This window comes from Balaenoptera musculus, chromosome 8 (genome assembly GCF_009873245.2).
Source record: "Balaenoptera musculus isolate JJ_BM4_2016_0621 chromosome 8, mBalMus1.pri.v3, whole genome shotgun sequence".
NCBI classification, from domain to species: Eukaryota; Metazoa; Chordata; class Mammalia; order Artiodactyla; family Balaenopteridae; genus Balaenoptera; species Balaenoptera musculus.
Window position 1 is genome coordinate 73,827,220 of NC_045792.1, and position 14,842 is coordinate 73,842,061.

Genomic DNA, 14,842 nt, shown 5'->3' on the forward strand with positions numbered 1-14,842 from the left:
GATATAAATGGTATAACCATTTTGGAAAAGTGTTTAGCAGTTTCTTAAAAAGTTAACAACAATAAAAGGAACAAACTCCAGCAGACAGAAAATCAGTAAAGACATAGTTGAACTCAACAATGTCATCGTAAACTGGGTATAATTGACATTCGTAGATTCCTTTACCCAACAACAGCAGAATACACAGTCTTCTCAAGTTCACATAGAACACTCACCAAGACAGACCACATTCTGGGCCATAGAACACACCTTAACAAATCCAAAAAAATTGAAATCATGCAATGTCTGCACTCAGACCACAATGGAATTAAATTAGAAACCAGTAATAGAAAGATAGCTGAAAAAATCCTCAATTAAATTTGGAGATTAAACAACACATTTCTAAATAACATATGGGTCAAAGAAGAAATCACAAAAGAAATTTTAAAAATATTTTGAACAAAATGAAAATGAAAACACAACAAAATTCATAGGATGTGGTGAAAACAGTGCTTAGGGGGAGATACATAGTAATAAATGCATATAGTGGAAAGGAATAAAGATTTAAAATCAATAATCTAAGCTTTCACCTTTGGAAACTAGAAAAAGAAGAGCAAATTAAATCCAAAGTAAGCAGAGGAAAAGAAATATTAAGAATTTGAGCAGAAATCAATGAAACTGAAAAGAAAAAAAATCAGTAGAGAAAAATCAACAAAACCAAAAGCTGATTCTCTGAAAACTTCAATAAAATTGGTAAGCCTCTAATCAAGCAAAAAAAAAAAAAAAAAGGAAAAAAAGGACATAAATTACTACTATCTGAAAAGAGGGACATTACTATAGATCCTATGGGCATTAAAAATATAATAAAAGAATACTATGAACAACTTTTCACTCACAAATTTGATAACCTAGGTGAAATGGACTAATTCCTTGCCAAAATTCACACAAGAGGAAACAGACAATCTGAAGAGGCCTATATATATTTTAAAAAGTGACTCAACAATTAATAACCTTCCAAAATGGAAATCCCCAGGCCCAGTTGTGTTCACTGGTAAATTCTACCGCACTCTTGAGGAAGAAATTATACCAGTTCCCTATAATATATTTCAGAAGACACAAGCAAAAGGAATACTTTATAACTTAGTCTATGAAACCAACATTACCCTGGTAACAAAACCAGACAAAGGCATTACAAGAAAAGAATACTACAGACCAGTATCTCTTATGAACATAGGTACAAAACTTCTTAACAAAATATTAGCAAATTGAATCCAACAATGTATAAAAAAGACTTATACACCATAATCAAGTGATATTTATCCCAGTTATGCAGGGCTGTTTCAACATTCAAAAATCAATTAATGTAATCCATCACTTCAACAGGCTAAAAAAGAAAAATCACATGATCCTATCAATAGATGCAGAAAAGCATTTGACAAAATTCAACACCCATTCATTATACAAAGCTCTCGGTAAACTAGAAGTAGAGGAAAAACTGCATCAACTTGATAAAGAATACCTACAAATAATCTACAACTAACATCATACTTCATGATGAGAAACACAAAGCTTTTCCAGTAAGATCAGGTACAAGGCAAGGATATCCCCTTTTACCACTCCTTTGCAGTATTACCCTGGAATTTCTAGCGAATACAGTAGGACAAGAAAAGGAAATAAAAAGTATACAGATTGAAAAGAAATAAAACTGTCTTCATTTTCAGATGACAATATCATCAATGTAGAAACCCTGAAAGAATCAACAATAAAACCTCCTGGAACTAATAAGTGATTACAGCAAGATTGCAGGTTACTAGGTTAATATACAAAAGTCAGTTGCTTTCTTAAACACCCGTTTTCAATTAAAAACACAGTATCATTTACATTAGCATTTCCAAAATGAAATACTTAGGTATAAACGTTAACAACATATATATAAGATCTATATGAGGAAAACTATGAAACTCTGATGAATGAAATTAAAGAAGTACTAAATAAATTGAGAGACATTCCATATTGATGGACGGGAAAACTTCATATTGTTAAGTTTCCAAGATATCAAATCTTTCCAAGATTCGATGCAAACATAATCAAAATACCAGAAAGTTATTTTGTAGATATTGATAAACTGATTCCAAAGCTTGTATGTAGAAGCCAAAGACCCAGAATAGTCAACACAACATTGAAGGAGAAGAACAAAGCTGGAGGACTGACAGTTTTTGACTTCAAGACTTACTGTGAAGCTACACTAATCAAGACACTGTGGTATTGGCAAAAGAACAGATGAATAAACCAATGGAAGATAATAGCCCAGAAACAGACCCATGTAAATAGTTAATTGATCTTTGGCAAAGGAGCAAATGCAGCACAATGGAATAAAGAGAGTCTTTTCAACAAATGGTGTTGGAACAACTGGACATCAACATATGCAAAAAAATTAATCTAGACACAGGCCTCAAACACTTCACCAAAATTAACTTAAAATGGACCATAGACTTCTATGTATGATGAAACACTACAAAACTTCTAGGAGAAAATCTGTTATAGGTGACCTTGGGTATGGTGATGACTTTTTAGATACAACACCAAAGACTGGATCGATGAAAGAAATAATAAACTAGACTTCACTAAAATTAAAAACTTCTGCTCTGCAAAAAGACTTTGTCAAGAGAATGAGAAGACAAGCCACAGATTGGGAGAAATTATTTGTAAAAGGCACATCTGATAAAGAACTGTTATCTAAAGTACAAAGAACCCTTAAAACTCAACAGTAAGAAAACAAATAACTTGATTTTAAAAATTGGCAAAAACCTTAACAGATATCTCATCAAAGAAGATATACAGATGGCAAATAAGCATATGAAAAGATGTTACACATCATATGTCATCAGAGAAATGAAAATTAAAACAATGAGATACCACTACAAACCTATTAGGTTCCAAAATCTGGAACACTGACAACACCAATGCTGGCAAGGATGTGGAACAGCAGGAATTCTCATTCATTGCTGGTGGGAATGCAAAATGGTACAGCCACTTTGGAAGACAGCTTAGCAGTTTCTGACAAAACTGATCATACTTTTACCATACGATTCAGCAACTCTGCTCCTTGCTATTCACCCAAATGAGCTGAAAACTTATGTCCACACAAAATTCACACATGGATGTTTATAGTAGCTTTGTTCGTCATTCACGAAACTTGGGAACAACCAAGATGTGCTTCAGTAGGTGAATAGATAAACTGTGGTACATCTAGACAATGGAATTTTATTCAATGCAAAAAAGAAATGCATTACAGAGCCATGAAAAAACATGGAGGAAACTCTAATGCATATTACTAAGTCAAAGAAGCCAATCTGAAAAGGCTACAGAGTGTATGATTCCAATTATACAACATTCTGGGAAATGCACTACTCTGGAGACTCTAAAGAGATAGGTGGTTACCAGTGGTTGCAGAGAGGGAGGGATGAAGAGACAAAGCAGGGAGGATTTTTAGGGCTATGAAACTACTCTATATGAATCTACTAGATGATATATGTCATACATTTCTCTAAACTCAGAGTTTGCAACATGAAGAGTGAGCCCTAATTTAAACAATGGATTTTAGGTGATAATGAGGTGTCACTGTAGTTTCATCAGTTGTAACGAATGTACCACTCTGTGTAGGATCTTGATAGCTGGGGAGACTGTGCCTTTGTAGAGGCAAGGAAATCTTTTTTTTTTGGCATTACTTTCAAGTTTAATTATTAAATAACTGAGAAAAATTGGTAGAAGTTGATGGACTATAAAACAAATGTAATAAAGATAAATAATATCAATAGAAAGTTTTCTGTAATCAAGAACTAAATTGTTACCAAAACAAATTTCAGATCCCATCAATAGCTTTAATTAATTAAAACAACTGTAATTGAAGTTATAAATAGGCCCTTGGATTGTTTCCTAATGCAATTAATGGAGAATAATAAATTGTTTGAACTTATTAGAAAAAGATTTAAATTTCCGACTGAACTGAAATGAAGTGCTAATCCCAGTGAAGGAAACATATAACTTGGGAGAAGGTATTAACAGTGGTGTGCTGGTACTTGTTTAATAGCTAGCTTTTTGGGGAAAAAAATAAACTAAGGGGCCGATTTGTAGTTTTGAGGCAAGGAAAGCTTTGCTTGGGAAATCTCTATACCTGCCATTCAATTTTTCTGTGAACCTAAAAGTGTTATAAAATATGAAGTCTATTTTTAAGTATATCATATGGGTACATTGAATTTGCTTAATGAATTGTCCAATTCCAAAGTGTATTTTCTACTCTGTAACACATCTCCTTGTGACTAGTACTCTGTCTCTCACTGCAGTAGAATGTCTGTCCAAAATAGATTACAAGGAAGGAGAGACAACTGTGACCGAGGCAAGAATTTTGGATCTAGAATTCCACCAAAAGAAGCCAGTTGAAGCCAAGAGGAAAAGCACGTATTTTTACATAAATTAAATCTCCACTTATGGATCATGGCACTGAAGATGCTGATAGCTGCCAGGTGCTCTGTGAAGGCCATGTTCCCACCAACTATTCTAGGCCATTCTTGGGAGATTTTCCTTGGCCATGAGACCTCACTGAGGAGCTTCTCTTTTAAACACAACATTCCTCCAGCAGCTAAGTATGGTGGGTGGCACACTGTGACTATGATTCCTGGGGATGGCATTGGACCTGAACTTATGCTGCACATCAAGAATGTGTTCAGACATGTGTGTGTGCCCGTGGACTTTGAGGAGGTGCAGATTACCTCCACTTCTAGTGAAGAGGAAGAAGTTCACAGTGCCATCATGGCAGTCCATCAAAACCACGTGGCCTTGAAGGGCAACTTTGAAACTGACTACAACCTACCACCATCTCACAAATCACAAAACAGTGTGTTTCACAGTACTCTAGATCTCTATGCCAACGTCATTCATTTTAAGAGTCCACTAGGTGTGGAAACTAGGCACAAGAACAAAGACATCTTAGTTGTTCAGGAAAGCACAGAGGGTGAATACAGCAACCTGAAGCACGAGAGTGTGAAAGGAGTGATAGAGAGCCTAAAGATCATTCCTAAGGCCAAGCATTTGCATGTTCCTGAATATGCTTTCCAGCTGGCCCAGCAGATGGGGTACGAGAAAGTGACAGCTGTGCACAAGGCCAACATCATGAAACTGGGAGATGGTCTCTTTCTCCAGTGCTGTAGGGAGGTGGCATCCTGCTATCCTCAGCTCATTTTTTTTTTTTTTTTCCTCAGCTCATTTTTGAGGGCATGATTGTGGATAGCACCACCATGCAGCTGGTATCCTGGCCCCAGCAGTTTGATGCCATGGTGATGCCCAGTCTTTATGGCAACCTTGTCAATAACGTCTGCACAGAGTTGGTTGGGGGAGCAGGCCTTGTGCTTAGTGCCAACTATGGCCACATATACGCGGTGTTTGAAATGCCCTCAAGGCAATCAGGCAAGACTATAACCAATAAGAATGTGGCCAACCCTACTGCCATGCTGCTGGCAAGTTGTATCATTCTGGCTTACCTCAAGCTCCATTCCTATGCCACCTCCATTCGTATTGCAGTCTTGGCATCCATGGAGAACAAAGACTTCCAAACACCAGACATTGGAGGCCAGGATACCACATCGGATGTCATTCAGAATGTCATAGATGACATCAGTGTTGCCAATTAAACGGTCAGTGCCTTAGAGGCTGAGCTAGCCTTCAAATTCCTTCCTGTCCCACACTTTACGTTGCTCTACCCAGTCAGAAAGCCCAGCCAGCTTGGCTAATGCGGACTCTAGAATAAACTAGCTCCTGTTCCAACTCAGAAGAGGTAGGGGGAGGGAATCAAGTCTGATTTTTTTTCTATTAAATTTGAATGCCATAAATGCCATAAACATTGCTGGTTTAAATTAGCCATACCTATTTTGTCGTATATGTATTGAGGAATTCTTCTCTATTTTAATCCACAATTCACACTTTTATATGAGGTGATACAGTGAATAAATCAAAGTTGTTCGTAGAGTCCTGGGCCTTTTCCAGAACCTGGCACACTGATTTTCTCTTACCTGGGTCATTAAAATTCTGCAAACCAGCCTGCAAAGGAGTCTGGCTTCTCTCTAGAGGTTGTTAATGAGTTAATTGGTGCAATAAAATTTGCCTACAAAATATACATTGTCATTTTAATAATAAATAAGGTACCATAAAGCTGAGCTAGTTCAGAATGCTTCTACTCCCTCCTAGATATCCTATCTTTTCCCCTGGTCTTGTTTATGTGAGGAAGGAATTTTTGCCGGTGTAATTTTTCACACATGGGCATCTCTGAGTACCGCAGCACTCCTGCAAAGGGGGTTCTTGAATTCCTTCCTTGAGCCTCTAAGCTCAAGAGTCTAGACATTATATACCCAGTTAACAGGCACTGGGCCCATGACTCTTTGCTATACAAATAGAACCATGGACTGTAAACTCCATGCTCACTGCTTTACAATCTTCCATGGTTTACTTTCTTTTAATCTCTCTTTCAAAGAGAGAATGTACATAAGAAAATGAAAAACCCTGAGCTCGTTTGAATGTTTACTGTCATTTTATTATAATATATTTTATTTACAGTAATTCTAAGGTCATAGGTGGGAGAAACACAAACAAAAATGATAATTTTATTAGTGCTGGGAAATATTTATTACTCAAGTAGGAAATAAAAGCAATGACTATAAAAATTTACAGTAGTTTTATCGGCAGGAGTAGCTTGCAGATAGAAGGGAGATTGAGAAAAATAGTAAATCCTTAATAATATTTTGGAAACCTCTGTGTCTCAGCTATAACCCTTGGATCCTGCCATGGTTCTTGGGCCATAAGTTAAAGACATTGGACTGAGACCTGAAAAAGTCCCTATGGTTTCCAAAAGGCTCTGTCTTATCATATTACCTTAATCTCACCTATCCTCATTATATATAATGTCAGGGCTCAGTGTTTGGAAAACCAAATGCTAGTTTGAGGGGATTTAATTTGAGGAGGAAATGACTACCTTCAACCCTATCTAGAAGTCTTTCTTGAAGAACAAGGCAAGCAGAGAGAAGTCAATTATAAAATAATGATGGTATTCCTTTTATTGGACACTAGACATGTCATTGGCCATGGCTGCCACTGACCTGTATGGTGCTTTCCTCTGGGCAGATATAGACCTGGAACCAGAGACATGGCTTGATGAGTGGAGAAGGGATGGATTTTTGGCTTGAAGTCCCCCTCTCTCCAATGCTACATGAACCCGTACTACCTTAACCCACTCTCCCCACTCTGTACGCCTTTCTCTCATGGCTAGGGAAATTTACTCATTGCACAACCAGCCCAACTGCAGATAGTAGCCCAACTATTGGCTTTTATCTGACAATGGGAATTTATGCTGTTAGGTACATTTGAGCTGAAGTTTCCCCTCTCTGTTGAAGATGATTGTTTCCAAAATCTTCCCATAGTTTTTGGGCCAGACTGCTGTGATGGCACCTAGTACACCATAGTGGAATTTTCCATTTATCAGTATTTGATATTCCCACTTAGCTATGAACATCTCTAGGGCAAATACCATGTATTCTTTTTCCTTGTCTTCTGTATCCCCTAACATAATGACTGGTACATACAAAATAAGTAATATTTTTATTGAATCAACCAAAAAATGAATGATATGGGTGACACTGCCTAACATTTCTTATATGTAACATGAGATAATAACTGAACCTACCTCATAGTGTTGTTGGGAAAATAGAGCAAGAAAATACACATAAAGCTGGTAGCACTGTGTCTATCCAATGGAAAGTGCTTGGTGTAGTTTATAAATTATTATTTTCATTAGTATCCATTTTATACCATTCTAAAAGCTAGTTCTGAGGAGAACTGGGAAATGATATTAATTCATTACTGTCTTTGGAACTTACTGGATAAGTTACTTTACCTATTATTCTATTATGGGTTTATAACTGACTTTCAACTAGGGTAGCAAACCATATCTGCTTATTCATCAAGTCCCCTTATCTCTCTCCTTTTTATTTCTTGAATCCAGCCATCTCTCTTCTTTCTCATTTACCCCTCCTTTCTCATTAGCCTTTCTCATCTTTGGTGACTTCCCAATCTCTGTTCCTTCCCTACCTTGTGTCCTGCCTTAAATCTATTTCTACAGTGCACTCAGCCTGAACTTTCAGGGAAATAGGATCATGTCACTTCCTCACCTAACACTTCTCATTCAACAGCTTTCCTTTGGCCTTGAAAGAAAGTCAACTGAGCACAGCATGAAAGACCTTCCATATTCTGATCTCTGCTTCCTTCTCCAGGTTCACCATTTCTACCCCCTCTCCCCATCCCAATAACAACACAAAGTGGCGCAAGAGAGTGCAAGCAGAGCTCATTGTCAAAGAGCCATGTATTCTTTCTAGTTCAGGCCTTTGTATGTGGTCTTGCTTCTTCTCCCCTTCAGGAGATGATCTCCTTGTCATCTAGAGGACTAGATGTAATTGTCACCACCTTTGGGAAGCCTCCCTTGACTAGCTCTTTCCATTCCCTGCTGAGATTGAAGGGAGGAACTCCCAGTTCCCCCAGAGTCCTCTGTGTATCCTACTTAGTGTTTTTCTCTCCAGTTGTCATTACATGCTTTCCTTCCCATCAACCTTACTATACAATGTGTTCCTTGGCAACAGGAGCAATTCAGTCATTGATCACTATAGCATCAGCACCTAGGACAGGGACAAGCTCTTAGCGTATGCTCATTCTAAATATTAATGGAAGGAAGATAGGAAGGAAGGTCAAAGGAAGGAAGAAAAGAATGGACTGAATTACCAGGTAGGAGTGGAGGATTGGAAGAACTAATCTATTGGAAAATTCTCCTGTTTGGCTCCAGTCTATGAACCTTTACAAGACTGCTTCTCTTTAGAGAGCACTAAAGCCCTCAAGGCCATAAAACGGGTAGTTGGCAGGCGGCCTCTGTTTCTTGAGAAGATTTCTGTACTATTGTTACATAATTTTATCTTAGGCTTTGTCAGTTTATTCTGCTTTGTTTAAAGCTAAATCCTGCTATCAATAAATATCAATACAAAGTTGGACAGCTAAACAGTATCACTCTGTAAATATCTCTCCTCACCACCATCTTCATAGACTTGGTTTTCTAGAAGGATGTTTTAACATTCTTACTTCAGCTTTCTGGTATTCAAAATCTTGTTAGGGGACATCTCTGAATTTTGGGGAAAACAATGAATCTGTTTAAAATGTCAACAAGGGAAGATTCCTCTAAGAACCAGGAAAACGTGTGTTTTTCACAATGAATTTGTGCCCTTCTTCTACTAGATAATGTGAGGTATTTAATCAATTGAAAGTTTCCGTCATTGCCTTGGCTACTAGCAGGCACAGAAAAAAGCCTTCAGCATTTTTTTCCTCTCTGAAATTTTCTCTTGTCATTCTGTTACTTGATTTTAATGTATTTTGCTCTATTAATTTCATTTTCTTATATTTTGTTTTACTGTAAGCCACTTAGATCACAATTAAGGAACACAAAAGGAGAAGTGGGTTCTTCACATTTTCCTTCTTTTCCTTCATTCTAGTTCATTTTCAGCATTGGCATCAGACAAATCTCCTTAAAGCAGTATTTAGATTGCCATTACTCTGTTCCCTCAATTTGTAATGTGTTCAAAACCCTCCATAATTTTAGCTCACACTGTCTTTCCACTCTTAGATGTTCCAATTTTCCTAGATAATGTTCCAGGCAATATAGATACCTTCATTTACCTAAGTACAACCTTTTCTTTTCCTTCTATGTAATGTAATTCCTCTCATTAAGGAACTTCCCAGTTGAGTCTCTGCCTGTTACAGGTCTACCCGTTATTCAAGGTTCCAAAAATACTTCCTTTATGAGAAGGTTTTTGATTACCCCCATCCAGATATACTCCCCTTATCCTCTCTGAATGAACAAAACCCTTTTATTGGACTTTTGAACTCATTCATTTCACATTTTGTCTTGTATTTTTTATCTACTTGACTTGAGCCTTAGTAAATTATATGCTCCTTGAGGATAGGGATATTTTAGCCCATGTTCTGGATCTTGTATTACTCAACATAGTGCATTGTATGTAGTAGGTACTAATTAAATACATGCCAAGTTGGATTGAAGATAATAATGATTTTAGCTAATAATTTTTTTGTGTCTTATGTGCCATGCATAATTCTTCATGCTTTGCATGAAGAATTTTATTTAATTCTCATATTAGATGAGAATTTTATTTAATTCTCAGATGATTATTATTGTATTCCCAATTTTATAGATGAGAAAACTGAGGCATGTAGAGGTTAAAAAATTGGTCTAAGGTCACACAACTAACAGGCGGTGAAGCCTGAGTTCCAGTTCTGGCACTGTGGCTCTAGAACCCAGGTGTTTAAATGGTCATGAGGATTTGTACATGGTGAATTTCTCATACTCTTATATGAAAGTGGATTAGGTTTCAGCAATAGATCTCTTTTCATTATACCACAGCTATCTCCTAATGTAATCTATAGGAAAAGTTATTGCTAATGTTTTTTGAACCCTTAATATGTGTTAGGTACTGTCCTAGATGGTTTACATATATTAACTCATTTAATCCTCATATGAGCCAATTATATTGACAAAGAAACCGAAGCACAGAAAAGGTAACTGACTTGCTCAATGTCAGTCAGATTGTAAATAGTGGAGCCAGGATTAAAATCAAGCCAGTGGCACCAGTGTCTAACCACTATTACTAAACTGCTTCCCCATACTTTAGGTTGTCTAGATAGCCCAGGATGAGAAAGGCAGAATATCCAGATAATCAGGAGAATAGTGCCGGAATCAAGCATCACATATTGAACATGGTAAATCAAATAGTCGAACTGCTTCTTTGTAGTAATGGCAGATTAAAAAAAGACAAAACATGGAAAAGAAATGATGTGCTGTTGAAACAAGAGAATAAAATAATGATAGGAAGTGGAAAAGAAATGCTGAATTTTGCAAAGAGGAGAATTTTGAATAAATTTATCCAGTTCTGGATCATTACAGAGGTTGCAAAAAACTGACAGTATTACTGGGGGCTCAGCTGGGAATATGTAAAATATCTGCGGGAAGCTGTTACAGAGCTAGAAATTTTTTGAGGGGGGACACTTGGTTCTTGGAGTTTGTCTGACAACTTGCATAACCTGGGGACTCAATGCGGTAAAGTCTTCTTCACATCGAAATGAATTTGCTTATGCTGACGTGGGAAGCTACATATATTGCATTTGCGATTGCTCTAAGAAATGCAAGGAAAAGAGAAAAGAGACACATTGAAAATGGAAAACAAAAATGACTCAACTTCACAAAGCAATTTAAAAATTGGAATATCTTGTTACCAATTTTGCAAATGCTTAAAAACCAACACAGCCTGAGTAAAAACAGTGTCTACTGAGAAAGACACTAGTCTGGGCTTTCATCTGCTTAAGCATCTGGTTTGCTAGAGCTAATGCCAAATTTAGTTCATGCCAAATAGATGTAAATGAATGGTTGTTGCCACAAGGGAGAAAGAAAATATTGTGTTATGTTCAAATACAAGGTATTTTTCCCCTTTTTTATCCCTCAGAAAAAAGGAATTCCCTTAAATTCAAATTCTTATAATGTTCTTATAGTAACAGGTGTTCTGTCAGTTCTTTGATTTTGAATGACAAAGTATTTGGAGTAGGGAAGAGAGGACATTAGCTATGCCAGTTTGGGGCTTTTATAGAAATTATCTGTAGAATAAATTTTTAAAGGAGGCAAAAAAAAATCCCTCAACAAAAAATGAGTCATTATTCCTGGGAGCATATTGTCATAATTGCAAGTATTGAGTGTCATTATATATGTGCCTTTTAAAAATCACTTAACGACAAATTTCAGGTTTTGGTCACACTGGAGATCACATATATTTACCTACTAGACAAATGGGGAAATAAATCCTAATATTATACGATTGGATTCTTTTGACTTTGCTTGAGATTTCCAATGAAAGCATCAAATACAGATTCAAAAAGTGCTTTATCTCAAACAACTTAGACAGATGGGATAATGATAGGTTTGGAAAACTTTAGAGAACTTGAAAATTAACTCTGGGTTGGGGAAGACCTTGAGGTCAAGATTCATGGGACGAGATTAAATGAAATTATTTCAATGTCATGGTAAAGGAAAAAGTAATAATTCTAAATTAATCTATTATTTAATATCACCTATTAAATAATGCATTCAATACAACTATGTGTAATAACTGAATCCATAAATCAAATAGTATGCATAGATAGTTATCTAATTAATATGTCCCTCAGAGTTATTCAACTTTGCCCAGAATATCTTTTCTTCCTGTTTTCTTTTTTAGGTCTTATCACTGATAAAAAGGGAATCATTTTCCTTATATTTGGAGTTGCTTCCTATTTAGGCATTTACATTATCTCCTAAATGGAACATGGGAAATGAGAAAAATAAAAGAAAATAGATTTTGAAGTTATTGTGCAGAAATCTATAATAGCAAAGGAAGAAGTCGAGATTTCTGGATATATTAGTAGTATTGTGGAAAGAAATACAAAGGAATTTCAAATGAAATAATATTTAACTATTTAAGGCTGTGGCTGGAGCCATACCTAGGGTACTTCATCTAGGTTTGATTTTTCAGTTTGATAAAAGATGTAATTTCTGTGAAAAAGCATGGTGTCACAAATCAACTATATGCCAAATACCAGAAAAAGAGGTTGGAAAGCCTGGTTTATAAATAACGTGTTTACTCCATGATAAGAAAAGTCTCTGGGATTGATCCTTTTCAAGGTATTTGTGTTGTGATGGAATTAGGTTATTTGGATGCCAATTTTATTCTTGCCAGCAGCAAGGTACTTGTTGCACAGTAACTTCACCCATCTGTTCTTTTACTTATTCACTTGTTCCTCAGTGTTGTTTGTCCTCCATTGAATACTTGCTTTGAGCTGGGTGCTGTGCAAACCACTGAGGGTGCAGCTTGCCTATCAATGTCCTTTCTCTTGAGGATCCCTCGGGGCTAAGGGAATCAACAATCATCCAGGAATTACAGTCATACCTCGTTTTATTGTGCATCACTGTATTGTGTTTTTAACAACTTGAAGTTTAGTGGCAACCCCACATCAAGCAAGTCTGTTGACACCATTTTTCCAACAGCATTTGTTCACTTCGTGTCTCTGTATCGTTTTGCTAAAATTCTTGCAATATTTCAAACGCTTTTATTAGTATATTTGTTGTGGTGATCTGTGATCAGTGATCTTTGATGTTATGATTGCAAAAAGATTACGACTTGCTGACGGATCAGATGGTGGTCAGCATTTTTTAGCGATAATTTTTTTTTTAATCAAGGTATGTACCTTGTGTTTTTAGACATAATGCTATGGTATACTTCATAAACTACAGTATGGTGTAAACATAACTTTTACATGCGCTGAGAAACCAAAACATTTGTGTGACTCGCTTTATTGCAATTTTTGCTTTATTGTGGTGGTCCGGAACTGAACCTGCAGTATCTCTGAGGAACGAAATGGGGTGTGATAAGTATTGTAATAGAGGTATAAGCAAGGCGCCATGAGAGCACAGAAGAGGAGAAATCAGAAATCTTCCCAGAGTAAGTTGTGCCTCTATGGGGGAGAGAGGGAGAGAGAGAGAGAGAGAGAAAGAAAAAGAAAGGAGAAGTAGGAGACAGAAGGGGAGGACCCTGCCTGGGAGAGCTCTTAATACCATCACAAGCCACTTATCTGCCCATTACCTGATACTCACAGCTTTTACTCTGAACTCCCTTCCTTTCTTATTTTGCATGTAATTACTGTTAAACTCATTTTACCTACAAAGCCTTGCCCTAATGATGTTTATCTAAAAGGTAAGATTTTCAAGGTTTAAGGGGAGCATCTGATTTTTCTGTGAAGTGATTTTTTTGGAATGAACTCTTCACATTGATTAATGAACCTGACTAGACCCCACATCGTAGTTGACTCTAATTCTTGTGATTAGGAAGATTTATTATTTTTCTTAAGCTCCTTCTCAGCCCAACAGCTGCTCTTCAAAGGCTTTCTGTTCTTTTTCATGTTTTTCTCTGTCAGTATCTCTGTGAGCACGGTTCGTCATTTTGTTCTTCCCAGCACCCTTCTTGTTTCCTTCATCTCTCTCAAATGCCTCCTTGATAGTGAACTTGATCTCTAGAAACATGTCATCTTTTCTTCCTTGGTGATCAGCTCCAGAGTGAACTCCCTGCTCTGATACCATTTTGATTTCTCACTCCTTCTGGAAATGGCCTTGCATTTCAATGGCCTTCTGGAAATGGCCTTGCAATGACATTGTATCTGTTGCCCTCCTCAATCATCTTTCATTCTAATGGCAGTGGCATCATCTACTCCCCCATCGGCCCTGAGAAGCTGCCCATAGGCTAGGCTCTCCCTGGGGTCTGTCGTAGTTGCACATACCTCTTCTCTGTCATGGTAGCAAAAGGCATGCCCATGGCTCGAACATTCACCACACTCCTCTGGTTCAGGTAAATAAGCAAACCACCACAACAGCATTTCCAGTGAGAATAACCTTATCACTCTTCCACCTGATATTTTCATCTTCTTTTTCCAAGAAGCCACCTTTCTACAAAAAAGATTGTCAAACTCTTGATCTTCTCCAGTGAGCCTATTTCCTGTCTGTTTAGAGCACTCCAGAAATGGGCAGCTGAGGGTATTAGCATTACTTGGCCATGGTTATTGTTTTTCTCCAGACTGACAGATGCTTTTTATAGAATCCAGCTGAATTTCATTGGAAAAGAGCTTAAAATGCACAGGAGGAGGAAAGTACTTCTCTCAGGATCCCTGCTGAGCTGATAACAGTCTATGC

The 14,842-nt window shown here is 37.0% G+C and overlaps 2 protein-coding genes across 3 annotated transcripts in view; both read left to right on the forward strand.

Moving 5' to 3' along the window:
- NELL1 (neural EGFL like 1) overlaps positions 1-14,842 on the forward strand; it is an 862,938-nt gene that overhangs the window by 571,105 nt on the left and 276,991 nt on the right. The gene's annotated exons all lie outside the window — the stretch shown is intronic.
- Positions 4,474-5,666, forward strand: LOC118898978 (isocitrate dehydrogenase [NAD] subunit gamma, mitochondrial-like). The gene is given in 2 exon segments (XM_036859857.1): positions 4,474-5,205; positions 5,208-5,666. Coding segments are annotated over 2 exon segments (1,191 nt in total).